Source organism: Hipposideros armiger, unplaced genomic scaffold (assembly GCF_001890085.2).
Source record: "Hipposideros armiger isolate ML-2016 unplaced genomic scaffold, ASM189008v1 scaffold_26, whole genome shotgun sequence".
NCBI lineage: Eukaryota > Metazoa > Chordata > Mammalia > Chiroptera > Hipposideridae > Hipposideros > Hipposideros armiger.
Window position 1 is genome coordinate 3,115,297 of NW_017731376.1, and position 16,950 is coordinate 3,132,246.

Genomic DNA, 16,950 nt, shown 5'->3' on the forward strand with positions numbered 1-16,950 from the left:
GAAAAGTGATGTATATTATTAATAAGTGTCATTTAAACCATCATCAGCATGGTACAGTGGAAAGGGTGCTGGGCTAGCATAGTCTGACCATCTGTTTGAGTTCTAACTCTGAGGTTGACTGGAAATTGAAGGAGAAACCAAATAAAGGAGTTAAGTTGCAGGTGACATAATCACAGGTTTTTGTGCATGTGCTCCAGGTGTCTGTAGTACACCTGTGTTGTAAAAGGCACCATGCTAAGTGGGACTATAAATGTGAATGGAATATATATATAATATATAATATATATATATATATATATGCCTTATTCTCAGAAGCTTATTGATTAATGAAAAGAAGATGCATACTCGTATACATAATCGTGATGATGGTGATCATGATGAAGGACACACATAAAAGCAAGTGAGAGGTAGTAGAAAAGTAATGCCCCCCCAAAAAAGATAAATAATATTGGATCTAGATGGACAGAACATTTCCTGTACCCTAGACACTAATTATTTTCTTCATTAATCAGTTTGAATCTCCATTAACATATTATAAGCAGTAATTAAGGTTAGAGAATCTTTAGAGTATAAACTTAGAGGAATATACCACATATGATTGTGTATAGAACCATAAAAAATTTTTTTGAGCGGTCTCAGAGAATATCTACTTCAATCCTTTAATTTCATGGATTAGGAAACTGAGATCAAAGAGAAAAATGATTGCATGTAAAAAGCAGAACCTAGACAGAACTCAGTTTTCCTAATTCTTAATTCAGTGGTCATTTATCACGTTGGGTTTGGAAAGATTTTTATAAAGGATATTTACAGGAAGTGTAATCATTCAATGTTTTGTTACTTTAAGAAAGTGGTAGCACTTTGATGCTATTATATTAAAAGGCTGAGTCAGACATTTCTGGATTTTTGTTCTTGTTTACTTGAAAACTTTATAAAAATTAAAGTTAAAAAATTACATGCTCTTTTTTCTTTTTTAGAAATTTGCAGTGGATGTATTTTTGTCTCCAATAAATTTACAAGTTTCTAATTTTAGTCATTTAGTTTAAAATTTTTGGTCATTTTATTTTTAATTTTGCTTAATTAAAATTTTGATATGTGAAGCATGTGGGAACATGAAAAACAATGTAACTGTAGAGTACATGTGTAATTGGCATAAAAAACATGGACAAGAAACAAAATATTTGGAATCAATATCCAAAAAACTATTCAGTAAATCTTAACTGATTTAGTAGGTAATATTGCAACAGTATTGAATAATTGGCAATTTAATTCTGTCAATAGAGCTGAATAATCACATTTAAAATAAGTAAGGAAATAACACAGACTAGGTAAAAGGAGGTATGCATTACTGAGATGAAGGATGTTTCATTAGGACATGAGGCTGTTGTTTCTCAGAGTGTGGTGTGAAGATTCCCAGCTTCAGAAGCACTCCGATCCTGTGAAACATGCAGATTCCTGAGCCATTCCTTTAATTTACCAAATCAGAATCTCTAGAGTGTGACATGCCCTCCAGGTGGTCTTGATGCACATTGGGGACATTTTTTAGGGGCAAGAATATGTTTCCAATGTGTAATAGTGTTATTGGTCATGAAGTGTGTAGTGACTTAAAATAGAAAGGAACAGGTAGAGTCAGAGTGCGGAAAATTTGTAAGTAGATAAACAGAAACCTACCTGGAGAATGGTCTCAACCCCTCACACTGCTGTGCTCAGCCCCTGGCTGGTTTGCGTCTTGTGCCCTTCACAGCAAGGCTGTTTTCAGTAGTCCAGCCCTTGGGTCCTTGGCATCTCTCATTATTCACAGGCTCTTGCTGAACTCAGCCATGTCGTGACTCAGAGTCCATAACCCCTATCTTTCCCCTTAGAGGTCACCTCTTGCCAGAGCCCTGGCCTCCATATCTACCTGCATCCTGGGATCTGTCCTCAGACTCAAGCTTAACTCTTTATTTTCTAAGGTATTTTACAAAGGTCCTATCATTGTTAAAACTGGAAAAAAAAAAAAAGCAAAATTTGAACAGAGATATATGTGTTACTAGTTTAGCTCTTGACTCTAGCTCTGCATGCAAATCAAAGTTATCACATTGGCCATTTGTTATTCATTACATTTAGCTAATTCAACCCAAGCACCTACATCATTGAGCAGATTTTACTATTTCCCCTGGGCTATTTTGTAAAAAATGGAACACTGGCCACAGTAAACTCAGAAATTTGGAGATAAGACATATGGCAATGATATATATTAAGTCTGAAAAATGTTCTTTAAATAATGATCCTAAAAGCAGCTAAATATATATATATATAACTGACCTATAACTATTATACTTAAGAAAAGATGTTCTAAGGTTGGAAGCTTTCTTGTTTCTTAAAGAGATATTTGATTTTCAGAATTTTTGTTAATGTACTTTATTATTGTTTTTATAAAAGTAAGTCAGAATGAAAAGCTAAGTTGTGCTTAATGTTTGTAACCCAAGGAGTGACATCTTCAGCTAATTAGGGTGCCCTATCCTGAGAGCTTTTGTAGGAGTAATACAATTAGAGAAATAAATGGGCTTCTGATGGAATCCGGCTAAAGTTGTCTGACCCTAGAGCAGTGCCACCACCGTGAAAGACAACACCCCTGTTGATGTCACAGGGAGATTAGACTTCTTAAGAACCATGAAGGGATCAAGCATTGTCCCCTGTCAAAATACACCTCTACTTCAAATAAACCATCTTGTCTTTTAGATCAGAAACTCTGCAAACTGAGGAAAAGCAACTGCAGAGGCAGCGTGTGTGGGCAAGACCCTAAGTCCCACCTGTGTACGTGTGCGGAAGGATATGCTTTAAGCCAGGACGGAAAGTACTGTGAAGGTAACGTGCAGTCGCTATCTGAAGCAAAGACAGCCACCTGAGCCAGCGACTGCTCTTCAGTGGGCCATCCGAGCCTCAGTGTGAAACCAACTCTCCTCCCCTCCACTTCTTTCCCCAGAAAAACGATTTTATTTTCCACCTGTTTTTAAAGCCTTTGTAATACTTTCAGGTCTTCTTTATATCTTGTGTTCCGAGATCAAGTGCTTTCAGGGGCTACTCAGGGTTGACATAAGGCAGGACTTTATTTCATGGACCTCTGTGGGTTTGACTGTGTGCAAAATGTCAGTATTTGCAAATGTTTTAGGGAAGTAGATTGTTAAAGCGTATGTGACTCCACATCTTATCCCATGAAGGTCTAGTGGGAATCTGGAGGAACTGTGAAGTATGCTGGTCATCTAGGGCTCCTCCTATTTGAGACTCCAGGCCAAATTAATGAGCCCAGGAGATAGATATTCCGGTCCTTTCTCCTGGGAGCGCCAGTGAACTACTGAAGAAAAGAATTCAATGGCTACAGTCATCCTCAGTGGAAGTAGTTAGGATGAGACTTCTGGTAAACCTGATGCCTACCTGTTAGGTATAGTCCCCTGCTTACCTGGGACTAGTTAGAGGGAGCCATCTCATAGAACTGACCTGGAAGACTGGGTGTCAGCGGGTCAGACGCTGCTGGGGCGTGTGCCCACATTCACGTGAGGGCTCCTGTGAGCATTGCAAGGCTGGAGAGTAGAACAGAGATGTCCTATCCTTACCAAGAACTTTCAATAGTCCTGCTTTACATGACTATATCTTTTCAGGGGAAATAGTACTACTTTTTCCCACGGGTAATTCTAGTATGCAAATCTATATTTGAAAGTATAAACTATGACAGAATAAAAATGGCTTTTGTGATCATTGAGCTGATTTCTTTCATCCTTTACTAGAGTAGCAAAAACAGTCTTTTCATGGTCAGGTACAGCAGATACAAGTGTGAGATACCTTACTTTGGGCAGATTTATTAGTGATACTACAATTTATTTTCAAAAATAACCATCTGACTGTGTTTTGCTGTTGTCATTGTGTAGATATCAACGAATGTGCCTTTTGGAATCATGGCTGTACTCTTGGGTGTGAAAACATCCCTGGATCCTATTATTGCACATGCCCCGTAGGATTTGTTCTGCTTCCTGGTGGGAAACGGTGTCACCGTAAGTCTCAAGTATTGGGTTGTCGGAAAAGTCATGACGCATTTTTTCTATGTTTTATGTCGCAAAAATGCGTCATGACTTTTCCAGCAACCCAATATTTATTGCGTTATTTCCTTCATTTTTACTAATGTTTCTAAAGTGTCTATGGTCTGGGTTGGTGGTCCTCAATCAGCAGTATGCATCAGAATTACTTTGGAATTTTCTTTTTTTTTGATTTTTAAAACATTAATGACTAGATTTTACCCCAAACCTGTTAAATCAAAACCTCCAAGGTTGGGGGGGAAAAAAAATATATATATATATATATATATATATATATATATATATATATATATCCTGTTTCTTTATCCATATTTTATTATATTTCATTATATATCACTGTAAGATAAGCATGTTAAAAACATAATCATGATATATTATTATGTCTAAAAAACTACCTGTAATTTCCCAATATCATCTAATATCCAGTCAGTTTTCAGGTATAATCACAATACCATTATCACATCTAAAAATAATAATTCCTTAATAACATCAAATATTTTGTCAGTTTTCAAATTATCTTTACCAGTTTTTAAAGTTTCTTTGTTTGAATAAGTATCCAGACAAGCTCCACGTGTTGTTAGGTTGACATACTTGTTTTATTCTTCAGATTCTCTATCCTCTTTTTTTTCCCCTTGCAAGTATTTGTTGAAGAAACCATTTTTTTTTTCCTGCAGAGTTTCTCACATTTTAGATTTTACTGATGGTACTTCTGTGATGTCCCTGTTCTTCTACAAACTTGTAGTTAGATCTAAAGGTTTGATCCAACTCTACTTTGACATTTTTGTCAAGAATACTTCATAGGTATGGTTATATTTCCATCAGGAGACACATTATAAACTTTTACTAATAGTCTTTCTTCCTTTTTTAGAAACAAGCTCTGGCCTATTATACTATTTTAAAAAATTGCATGATTAACTTTTCACCATCATGCTTTTAATGATATAGAATCACCTGGATCAATGATAGTCAGTGTGCATGTTCTGTAGTATTTTCTACACACTGTGCCCAATTCACTACTATTGCCATTGCCACTATGGATACCAGTTTGGGCCACCATGGCGTAGTAATCTATTTCAGATTGCATAAGGCTGGGCGATTGTTGGCAAGGATGACCAGCTTCCCTTTGCCATGTTTGATCATTTTCAGAGTCTGCTTGTACCCTCAACACTTACTTTTCACATTTTGTAATGAGTTGGAGCTTACAGTTGACACCAGCAACTTTTTTTGTCTTCTTTTCAGCTACCATCTTCCTTCCTTAGGTACAAGACTGCACCAACTAAACACACCCTGAAGCTGCCAAAATGGCTGGGGACAAGAAATAGCCCAGTAATCCCTTAGGGAATGGTTGTAGCAGCCATTAACAATCATTTCCTAGATTTATTATTTTATCAAGAGTTTCATATGATGATATCTAGTTCTAGTATTTCCTTTTAATTATTAATTGGGATACCTTTATAAAGAAAAGTTTCTCATTAACTATTTGTTACTTCAAGATACAATTCTTATAGTTAAGACAGCGTGTTAGATTTTTAACATTTTTTTTAAAGATTTTTTTTATTGGGAAATTGGGGGATGGGAACAGTGCTGGGGAATTGGGGGAAGGGGAACAGACAAGTTGCTGTCCTTTTGTTCTTCAGTCTAGTTGTGGAGGACGTTGCTTCACTGGCCCAAGTTGGCACCATCATTGCGCTCTTCCCAGGTGAGGCACATCAGTCGCCGGCTTCTGGATGGCCACTCACAGGGGCTGCTGGCCGCTCACGCTGGCTGCTGGCTACACACGGTAGCCCATGGCAACCCACTGCCACAGGGGCTACAGCCTACCAGTCCCTGGCAACTCACGACAGCCCAGCTCCAGGTTGAGCTGTTGTTCAGCATGTTAGCTGTAGAGGGCAGTGTCACTGGCCCTCATATGTGGGATCCAAACCGGGGCCCTCTGGTATCCCAAGCCAGTTCTTAACCATCGCGCCACTCGGCCGGTTCCTTAACATTTTTTTATGTTTCCACCCACAGCAGTTGTTATCCTTACTGACGAGCACACCATTTCCTTTTTGGCCAGTGGGAGCCTCTGCAAATGGGTTCCTGACCCCAGTAGTCTTTGATATTGGGTTGTTGGGAAAGTCATGACGTATTTTTTCTATGTTTTTTGTTGCAAAAATGCATCATGACTTTTCCGACAACCCAATAGTTTCCTTGTTACCTGTAGCACATATTTGCCAGGCTTGTCTTGTACATTTTATGTCCTAGGCCTGGAATTAGCAACCTGTCAAGGAGCATTTCTTCCTTTTGATGAGAAATTATATTACAAAGCATAATCTGTTCCTAAGTAGTCATTGTTTCTAGGCCTTTTGGGGCATAAGATCTAGGAATACACTATTGAAAAAAGAAGTACATTATGAGTTTACATGGATATTCTCAACTCAAATTTAGGATTACATTCTCAGATACCTTCTTATCAAATCTGCTACTAGTATAGCTAAGCAGAAAGGAAAAACCTAAGTAGAAATGTATATTGTGTAGTGTTGCTTCAGAGATGATGGAGAATAAGTCAGTTTGGCTGTCATATGTGCTTATGAAATAAAGCACATAAAAATGGATGGGTGGTAATGAAGTGCTTGGAAATTACTATTACCTTTGTGCCTGTCTATGGGACTTGACCTTTTTCTAAAACCTTGTGGTTTACCTGTTGGCAAATATATTCAAGTGCACAGTGTTAATGTGTTATGGAGTCCACTATGTGCCAACCACACACATACAATCTTACTTGATTGCCAAAACTTCTAGAACTTCTATGGTATATATTTTAACCTTTGATTTACTTGGGATTTATTTTGGCATATGGTATAGGTTAGGAATTTAACTTTTGCCCCATCCTTATTCAGTTATTTCTCAGCCATTTATTAAATCATTTTTCACATGCTCAATGATTAAAATACTTTAATCACACACTATATTCTTTCGTGCATATGAGTCTTTTCTAAAATAAGCTTTCTGTATGGTTCTATCCTCTTCTCTGTCTATTCCCTCACTTGTTACCCACTGTTTTAATTATTGTACCTTTATGATACATTTTGATATTGGTTAAGAGTCTCTCATTCTCTACCTACACCTAATCACGTAATACAATCTTTTTAATTTTCCCTACACATGCAATCAGTTTTCCAGATGAACCTGAGAATCATTTGCCCAAGTTCCATTTAAAATATTTTGATGACTAATAACTTTAAAAATATTAGTCAATATAAAAGAAACTTGGGCCGGCCGAGTGGCGCGATGGTTAAGAACTGGCTTGGGACGCCAGAGAGTCCCGGTTCGGATCCCACATATGAGGGCCAGTGACACTGCCCTCTACAGCTAAGATGCTGAACAACAGCTCAACCTGGAGCTGGGCTGCCATGAGTCGCCGGCGACCGTGTAGGCTGTAGCCCCTGTGGCAGTGGGTTGCCATGGGCTACCGTGTGTAGCCAGCAGCCGCAGTGAGCGGCCGTCCAGAAGCCAGCGACTGATCTGGCTCACCCGGGAAGAAAGCAATGATGGTGCCAACTTGGGCCAGTGAAGCAACGTCCTCCACAACTAGACTGAAGAACAAAGGGACAGCAACTTTTCTGTTCCCCTTCCCCCAATTCCCCAGCACTGTTCCCATCCCCCCAATTCCTCAATAAAAAATCTTTAAAAAAAAAAAAAGAAACTTAGTAGAAACTAGAGTCATTTTTCAAAATCAGAGTATTGCTTTAATTTTTTTAGATTTGAATTGTTTTTTCTTTTTTTTAACATCTCTGTTACCACAGCAATTCATAAATGTTTGATCTTTATTTAAGTTACTCTTTTCATGATAGTATTTTTTTATTAGCAACTGATTTTACTAAATTTCCATGAATCTGATTTAACACTAATCTTAATCTTATTCTTCATTAATTAGAATTAATTTCCTGCCCAATCAATGCATCTGAGTGCAGCCATGACTGTGTTCTGACTTCAGATGGTCCCATATGTTTCTGTCCTGAAGGCTCAGTGCTTGAGGCAGATGGAAAAACGTGTAGTGGTAAGTTTATTTACCTTTTGTTTGTTTGAAAATAATCATTTTCTAAGTGACACCTAAAACTTGCATCTTACTGACAAAAAAGAATAGATTTTCCAACATTACACAATGAAAGATATTTATGCAGCAGATTAACATAAATTTAAATAAGATTTTGGTGGTTTGTTTGGTTGTTTGTTTTTCGATAGCATAGTGTAGTGGTTATGAGTAAGGGCTTTGAAATTAGTCAGCCTGACAACCAGTTACTAGCAGTGTTATTTTGGACTAGTTACTTGCCCTGTCTTGATCTGTTTCCTCATTTGTAGAGATTGACAATACCTGCCTCCTGGATTTGTGACCAGGATTATAGAGGTGGTGGATGCAAAGAACTTAGCCTGTTGCTTGCACCTATAAATACCTCTCTACTTATATCTTCATAGACTTAAACATATAGAGTGCTGGATGTAATTCAAAATTAGCAGAAGAGTTACATGTGACTTTTTTTTTTAATAAAGAAAGCAAAAGAAATCAAGAGACCAAAAATGTGTGAGAGGAAAAAAATATACATGTTACTCATTAGGAAGTGTTACACCGAGCTGCCAAACTCATCAAAATGTATTTCAGAATCCAGCCAGTGCACTTGTCCTTGGACTCAGTGGTAGAACAAGAGAACATTGGGATGTGGAGGGTTACCATTCAAGATATCAGGCTATAGGGAAGAAGAGTAGAGTGACATTATGCTTCTAATTTCTGAAAAATAATCTTGATTGCAGCAGTGTGAATGATTGTGGAAATGATTTTAAAAATCAACATATATTTGGCTCACCTTAATATTTTGATGAAAAATTGTTATATTTCTGAATGACATAGCATCACTAACAAGCAATTGTTTTGTTTTTTGTTTTTCGATTTTGTTTTTTTTAAGATTTTATTGGGGAATAGGGGAAGGGGAACAGCCAAATTGTTGTCCTTCAGTCTTAGTTGTGGAGGGCGCAGCTAGCTAAGCTCCAAGTCCAGTCACCATTCAGCTGCCTGTTGGCAGCTCGCGGCTGCTCAGCTCAAGGTGCTGTGTTCAATCTTAGTTGCGGGTGGGCATAGCCCACCATCCCATGCTGGAGTTGAGCCAGCAACCTTGTTGTTAGGAGCATGTGCCCTCACCAGCTGAGCCATCCTGCCACCTGTTGGCAGCTCAGTGGCAGCTCAGCTCGGGCGCAGCTCACTGACCCATGTGGGAATCAAACCAGCAACGCTGTTGCTCAGAGCTCACGCTCTTAACCAACTGAGCCACTCTGCTGACCCAAGCAATTGTTTTTGTTTTTTTGTAGGCTGTTCATCACCTGATAATGGTGGATGTAGCCAGCTCTGCCTTCCTCTCAGCCCAGTGTCCTGGCAGTGTGATTGTCTTCCTGGGTATGACTTACAACTGGATAAAAAAAGCTGTGTAGCTTCAGGTTAGTGCTATGGTTGTTTAAAAGTATGTCTCTGCAAAAAGTTTATATGAAACAACATTTCAGTTAAAAGATAGAGCATTAAATTGCTCTTGGCTTCTGGGTAGAAAGTCTAATTTTTTATTTTTGGAAATGGAAAACAAATCACATTATAAATATAAATAATATAAATAATAATATAAATAATGTTTTTGAGGAACATTTAGAAGTTAATTAGTATTCAGCAAAGATTTGCTATAATATCAAATAGGTATTCTAGTATATGTAGAAGTCATGACCATGATAGACTTAAACAAGAGGAATTTAATAAATATTTGTTCATCGATTTGATTTTCAACTCTACAGTGAATGTAATAATAATAATACTTTGACAAATTCTGTCCTTTTCATGTCAAAATTTAATATAAAGTTGTACACTTAAACTATTCTTTTTAAGTCTTCTAATATTATATCTCTTGTGTCCTTCAACAGCTTTGGAAATCCTAGACTTATAGTGAATTGATTTAATCTCTCCTAAGGTTCATCATGCTTGTAACCTGGGATAACATAATGATGAGCCTGCAGAGCTTGCCTTAGCCAGAGTCCCGTATTCTTATCTCCTCGGGGCCTTAGTTAATATAGCATAATGTGAGCTCTGAAAATTCACAAGTGTCTTGTTATTAACTCAAACAGTCATGCTTCTTTTTCAGAAGTGCACAGGCCAGAGAAGTGTATCTATTTGGATATGAATTAATACAATCTGTTAATATGTTTCAATATGTGTGAATCAAGGAGATTACAGCACCAAAATTTGCATCATTTCATGGTGGTGTTGGTTATTTAATGCTGGCTCTTTCTATAAGTAATTTGCTTTTTAAAAGGAAGCACCTAGACAGAGAGGGATCCAGGGATAAAATCGTGGCAATATGTCACGTCCTGGAAGAGGAACTCTTCTTGTCCATCTTAACCTCTACTGGTGAGAAACTAAGAAAACAAGTACTGCAGAAATTAAGGAAGAGGGTGCAATGAAAGGGAAGGGTCAGGAGTACCTCTTGGGTTCCAAAACATATTTTAAATGAAACCATATTTGAATTTGGTTATCAGGACCACAACCGTTTTTGCTGTTTGCCAATTCTCAAGATATTCGACACATGCATTTTGATGGAACAGATTATGAAAGCCTGCTCAGCCAGCAAATGGGAACAGTTTTTGCCCTAGATCATGACCCTGTGGAAAATAAGGTATGGTTTTGTCACTTGAACAGATGTGGCTGTGCTTTAAGGACAGAGTAGAGGATTTTATCCTAGCAGATGACCTGGGCTGCTTGCAAATCCTCTGCTAAACCGAGATCCATTAACCACAGAAAAATTTAAATATAGACTTTGAAACATCATTTGATAAATGTTAAGGATTTTCTCTTATCATAACCCTGGTCCTTGATATAATTCAGCCATTTTATTGGTGACTATTGAGCAGGATGTTAAGTTTAGTTTCCTTTCTGGAGATGAGGATGGTTGCCTAGCACAGTGCTTTCCACATAGGAGAGGCCCATAATTAGGTTTTTGGTTATTTGCTGGGAGTTGGAGAATTGGGAGGTTGGGGGGGCCATAGGAAGTATGGATGAGTCATTTACATTTAATATATACCATTGAGAGGGACTCAATGACCTCTTGACCATGAAAATCAGGAAACGTAGGTTTATGGCTCATGTGGGAATGGCAGTCTAATGCATGACATTACTTACATAATAATCAATTTTTACATGACATTTTTGTATATAACTTAGAATTTCTATACTATCAACCTAATCAGCTGACCATATGGTCTTTAATTTCTTAGTTGTATTTGTGCTAAGTTAGAGTGTGCTTGAAATAATGTTACAGTGTCTTCTGGAGATTAATCACCCAATATTTATAAATTTACATAGTTATTAATCTCCTTCCATAATTATTTAGTTATTACTAGATTAATTCCTAGAATTTTAAACTTTGTGTTTTTGTTTCTTCCTGATTTGCAGCAGTCTGGCCAGTTTGTGAATACTCTCATCATTGATTATAATTTTATGTGCATACATGTCCTCACAGTTAAAATTCCACAAATGCTGTCATTAAATTGCCAGCTGACCCATAGCAGTTTTAACACTCTCATGAAACAGTTGTAGCTCTTTGATAGTCTGCACACTAGACTGAAAAAGAACTTTACACTTGCAAGGTATATTCTGTTGGACAATATCCAACTATGGATTCTTTAGCAAACATCTAGTTTAACGTCATCATTTTTACAGTTGAGAAAACTGAGGTTCAGTAACTAGGCCAAGGCAATCAAACAAATGAGTGGCAAAACTAGGAGGAGCCTGTGTCTCCTGACTTACAGTGAAGTGGAGTGCTGTGGACAGAACAGCAGAAGACACAGCCCAGCATGTAGTTCCCATTAAACTGCAAATCATTGCTCCCTTTTAGGCTATAGAATGCTAGGGTTCAAGAACAATGGCTTTGTACGGGCGGCCGGGTGGCTCAGTTGGTTAGAGCTCATGCTCTGAACAACAAGGTTGCCAGTTCGATCCCCGCATGGTCCACTTTGAGCTGGAAAAAAAAAAGAACTAAAAGAACAATGGCTTTGTTATCAACCAATAATCAAAGATTAATAAATGACCAGTAGCAATAGAACTATGTGCCAGGTGCAAGGCTAAGGAATTTTATATATAAAACTAATGTGCTTGGTATTATTATACCCATTTTACCAATGAAGAAACTGAGACTCTGAGACATTGACTAACTTGCTTAAGTTTATACGTATCTGGGAAGCAGCATGGTTGGTGTTCAGTTGCAGGTGTGTCTATGTTCAAAGCCAAGCTCTTAATGATTCCACTGTATGATACTCAACCTATTTGTATATATTCTATATTCATTAAAAAAAAAACCAGACAGAAATGCCTATGTTCTCTTTTGCAGGTATACTTTGCCCATACAACCCTGAAGTGGATAGAGAGAGCCAATATGGATGGTTCTCAGCGAGAAAGGCTTATCGAGGACGCAGTTGATGTGCCAGAAGGTCTTGCGATAGATTGGATTAACCGTAAACTCTATTGGACAGACAGAGGGTATGTTGCCTCCTTCAGTTTTTAGCCACATGGGATGCTAGTGACGGGGTAGGTACTACAGCTGGCTTCATCCTCCACTTTAAACACAGGAAAATACTGCAGGGGATCTGACTGGGATTGGAAGAAAGATGCCCTCAACGCTGTCCACACTCCCCACCACCCCTCCCCACCACCAAGCACGATGTTCCTCTTTTCATCAAGATTGGATCTTTATCCATAAGAGAATTTTGAGGACCAAAAAAGTAGCACGTGTTTTCATACTTCAGGCTGTTGTAATCAGAGAATGCAAAATCTATCTGAGTGCAGTCAAGCAGCATTCTTTGAGCATCTGCTATGGAAAGGGCACTCTCCCAGGGGACATAGGAGATACAAAGAAGTAAAGAGTGTTCCACCTTTTCAAGTGGCTCACAGTTTAGCCAGGAGATAGGCACATATACACAGGAAACACTAATACAAATGCTTGGTCTAAATTTCAGTACAAGAAATGTCTTAAATAATTGCCAAATGAAGAGTGTACACTCCCAGAGGGAGTGCTGGAAGAAGCTTCAGGGATCAACAGGCGCACACCCCTCATTTTACAGATGGAGAAACTAAGGCTCAGAAAGGCTAAGTTATTTATTCAAGGTTGCACAGCACAGCAACAAATCTTAGACTAGAATCTACATGCTGGCTCTCTGTTAAGTGACATGAAGGAGGCAGCGAGAGCTTCATGCTGGAGTTGTGAGATCACGAAGGTGATCTCACAGGAATGGTCTGCTTTCCCTTTGGTGAGAGACAGCAGAGCCAGAGAGAAGCTGTGCTGTTTCTGTCCTCTGGCACACTGCTCTTGGGGCTGCGGCCTAGTGCTGTGTGTGTGTGTGTGTGTGTGTGTGTGTGTGTGTGTGTGTCCTATGTGACCCCTAGGAATGGTGGGGGTGGGAGGAGGGTAGAGGGAGGAAGTGCCTGCGTCCCTCAGGCATGCTGTGAGAGCTCACTTTCCTGCTTCTGAGAGAGAGGAAGCTGACCAGGAGAACCTCACAGGGTAGCATCAGAGATGCTCTGTGCTAGAAGGATATTTTCCCAGTCACTTAAAGCCATAAAGTGAAATGGTAGCTAATTTGAACATCTGGTACCAATGCAACCCTATTAAATTAAAAGAAAGAAGAATTAATTTGGGTTTCACCTCCATGAAATTAGCAGCCCCATCAGGGAACAGGCCTATACTCACACGCTTGTGGGTAGGCTTTCTATGTCCCAGAAAATCTCTTTTGGTCTGGATAACCCATGGGAAACAAATGCGTTTTTTAAAATTAGTCAGACGTATGATGTGATGTAAGTTATAAAAAATATGGCACATTTGTATTCAGAGTGACTTTATTTTCATTCAATCATTTGTTCATTTGAGCATACCTTCATTCTTTTATTCTTCGGGTGTTTATTTATTGAATAACTGAAATGTTCCAGATACTGCACTAAGAGTTTTATGTCCATGATACCATTGAATCCCCAGAAAAGTAAGTTTTCTTATTCCCAACTTAAAGATTAAAAAGTTGAGACTCAAAGAGGTAAAATAGGGCCAGCCAAGTGGCTCAGTTGGTTAAGAGCTCGCTCAAGAGTGCGAGCTCTGAGCAACAGGGTTGCTGGTTTGATTCCCACATGGGCCCGAACTGAGCTGCTGCTGAGGGTTGCTGGTTTGATTCCTACATGGGCCCGAACTGAGCTGCTGCTGAGCTGCCAGCTCAGCTAAAAAAAAAAAGAAAAAAAAAAAAAAGAGGTAAAATAACTTTACCAAAGTCAAATAGCCAGCAAGCGGTGGCCCTGGAATTTGAACTCAACAATGACGATTTTTAAAGTTATGCTTTTAATAATCATCAATATGCACTGTCTCCCCCAACCAGAGTTGGTTAAAATGTGCCCAACCCAGAGTCATATAACAAATGAAAATCAACTTCGGTTGTAATAATGACAAAAATCATAATAACGGCCTCCTCTGTGTTAAACCTACTTAAAAGGACATTTAAAATGTCAGCTGTGCATAATAACAGAGCTTCTACATGGCTGTTCTCAGAAAAGTAAACCTTGATCAGGACGGCAGATGTCAGCCGCTGTCGACCCCTTTAAAGATGCTGGGTCTCCTCATATTTCCCACGTTTGCCCGGCACCTCTAATTTGAACAGTGTTTGATTAATAGCACCATGGGACCTACTGCCAAAGCGATGCCTGCAGGAGATAGGCAGGCACCGTATCCTGGAGAAGCAGACCACAGATTTCCCAGTTCACTGACTTCAGTAATAATAAGCCCTTCTTAAGTCCTCTTTCCTCTAAAGGCAGCTGCTAAAAGAAAAACCTTTAATTTGTCTGGAAATGAAAGGTTTCTGGTTTGAAAACCTTGATATTAGCTAGAAATTGGATTTAAATAACTGAGATTCCAAGCTTGTGATATTAGATTATATGGTAACTCTTAACCAATGAAAGAACCAGAGTGGGTGCTTTTAGTTTATATTGGCTGAGGAAAAGACAGATTTAAATTAACATCTAGCAGTAGGAAAGAAGCTAATTGATAATTCAACTGGCAATGCTATTATTTAGTACTAAGGAATCCTGATTCCTAAAGTCAATTGTTCAGTAAAAAAGAATCAAGAGGGTGAAAAATATATAAAATATCTGTTTGCTCATCCTTTTGAGATAACAAAAATGACAATGAGGTAAAAAATCACTCTTCTAGGGTTCTGGGTGGACAACTCTCACGTTGGAAGGATGGTGGCTCTTAGAGGACCCCAGTGATATCGGCACCAATTAGGCAGTGGATATAAAGAGAAACGTTCCACCAGATTAGGGGTTATGCTTGGACGCATGTGAGTCCAAATGTCTGTGCTCATCTTTGCTTTCTCGTTACTAACGCTGGAGTTTGAGATTTGCTTTCTGGCTAAATCAAATAGAAGTGTATTAGTGGGTAACCCCTGGGGGAGCTTTGAAAGTAAATTCCAGCAATCCTGCCTGAGACAGCTTCAGAGTCGGGAGTTTATGTTGGTCTTGATTCTTATCACCTCACTCTTGCTCAAAACAGTAACAATTTAGAGATGATGTAACAACAGGAACAGAACTGACCGTCACAAGCTTCAGAATTCCTTTCTTCCCACCAAGGGGACAGGAACAGTGATAGTTGTGTCTGAGTGAATTTGACAATGAGTTCAAAAATAACTTCCACCCAGTAGTACCCTTCTAAAGACCATTTCATGTGGGAATAAATGGTTTCAAATATTCACCACCCTGAGCTGGTAGTTTGTAAAGCATATTTGACCCAGCACAGGCCCAGACGCCATTTTGCCTTGACCTTCCTCCTGCTGTGCGGAGGGATTTGTAAAGCTCCTTCCCGACGCACTGGCAGGAAAGTACACTCTATTAAGCTGGCTGTAGGTTTCCTTCTGGGAGGAGAGAATGGTCCTGCCCCGTGTTTCTGGGCCCGCCTGTCTCATGCAGACATTGCCTGCAAGAACAAGGAGGTAAACCTTTACCGGATGTTCGCTGAGTAAATTAATGATAGCTGTATTTTCTAACGTGCAGCAGGGAAACACGGCCAGGAGGCAGCACGTGAAAACAATGTGGTAGGTCCCCACCAGATGTTTGTTGAATGTGTTAAATATAGTTACACTCTCTGGTGTGGGTAAGAGGACAGGGAGAACAGGCAGCCCATGGCGGAGAGGGGCTCTCCTCTTACTGCTTCTGTCTGTGGTCCTGCCTGCTTCAGAAGCTGCTCAGAAGCCAAGGTTACCTCACGGGCCAGGGATGGGGTGGGGGCATGACAGGATAGATTCTAGCGTTTGGCTGCGTCCACTTTTCACCTTTCTACGGTGACTGCCTTAGCTCAGTCACCATCATCTCTTGCCCACGTTGTCGTCTTCACACCAAAGCTACAGCAAGCTTTCTAAAGTGAGATTATGACAGTTCCTTGCTCTTTCAGGTCTCCTGGGCTTTGCATTTGCTGATTCCTCTGCTTGGGGTGTTCTTTTCCTCTCCCCCCATCCTCCTTCTTCCTCCCCTCCCCCTGACTTTCCTGCTGAACTATATATAATCATCTCTATAAAGATAGACACAGGGTCTTATGTCTCCAATGCTTAGACCAATCCCTGGCATACATAGGTATTTGCTCAGTAAAAATTTGTTTGATAATAAAGATTTGTTTCACAAATAAATGGAAACATTAGGAAACAAGAATTTTCTCCTCTGCCAGATTCCAAAAGGTTATTTTTTTATTTTTTATTTTTTTATCTTTTATAATTCCATTTGCTCCACTCCCACACTATACTCCACATCCTGTGACCATATATATATATATATATATATATATATATATATATATAT

At 39.0% G+C, this 16,950-nt stretch overlaps 1 protein-coding gene and 1 pseudogene across 1 annotated transcript in view; one reads left to right on the plus strand and one right to left on the minus strand.

Annotated features, from left to right (window-relative positions):
- Window positions 1-365: 365 nt before the first annotated feature.
- The window catches only part of EGF (epidermal growth factor), a 55,711-nt gene continuing 39,126 nt past the window's right edge, over window positions 366-16,950 (plus strand). Inside the window, exons 1-7 of the mRNA XM_019635993.1 lie at window positions 366-400; window positions 2,627-2,844; window positions 3,903-4,025; window positions 7,984-8,106; window positions 9,408-9,533; window positions 10,614-10,750; window positions 12,461-12,609. Of these exons, the coding sequence (XP_019491538.1) occupies window positions 366-400; window positions 2,627-2,844; window positions 3,903-4,025; window positions 7,984-8,106; window positions 9,408-9,533; window positions 10,614-10,750; window positions 12,461-12,609 (911 nt within the window). The remainder of the gene's footprint in view (window positions 401-2,626; window positions 2,845-3,902; window positions 4,026-7,983; window positions 8,107-9,407; window positions 9,534-10,613; window positions 10,751-12,460; window positions 12,610-16,950) is intronic.
- Window positions 4,590-5,576, minus strand: LOC109379464 (60S ribosomal protein L30 pseudogene; annotated as a pseudogene).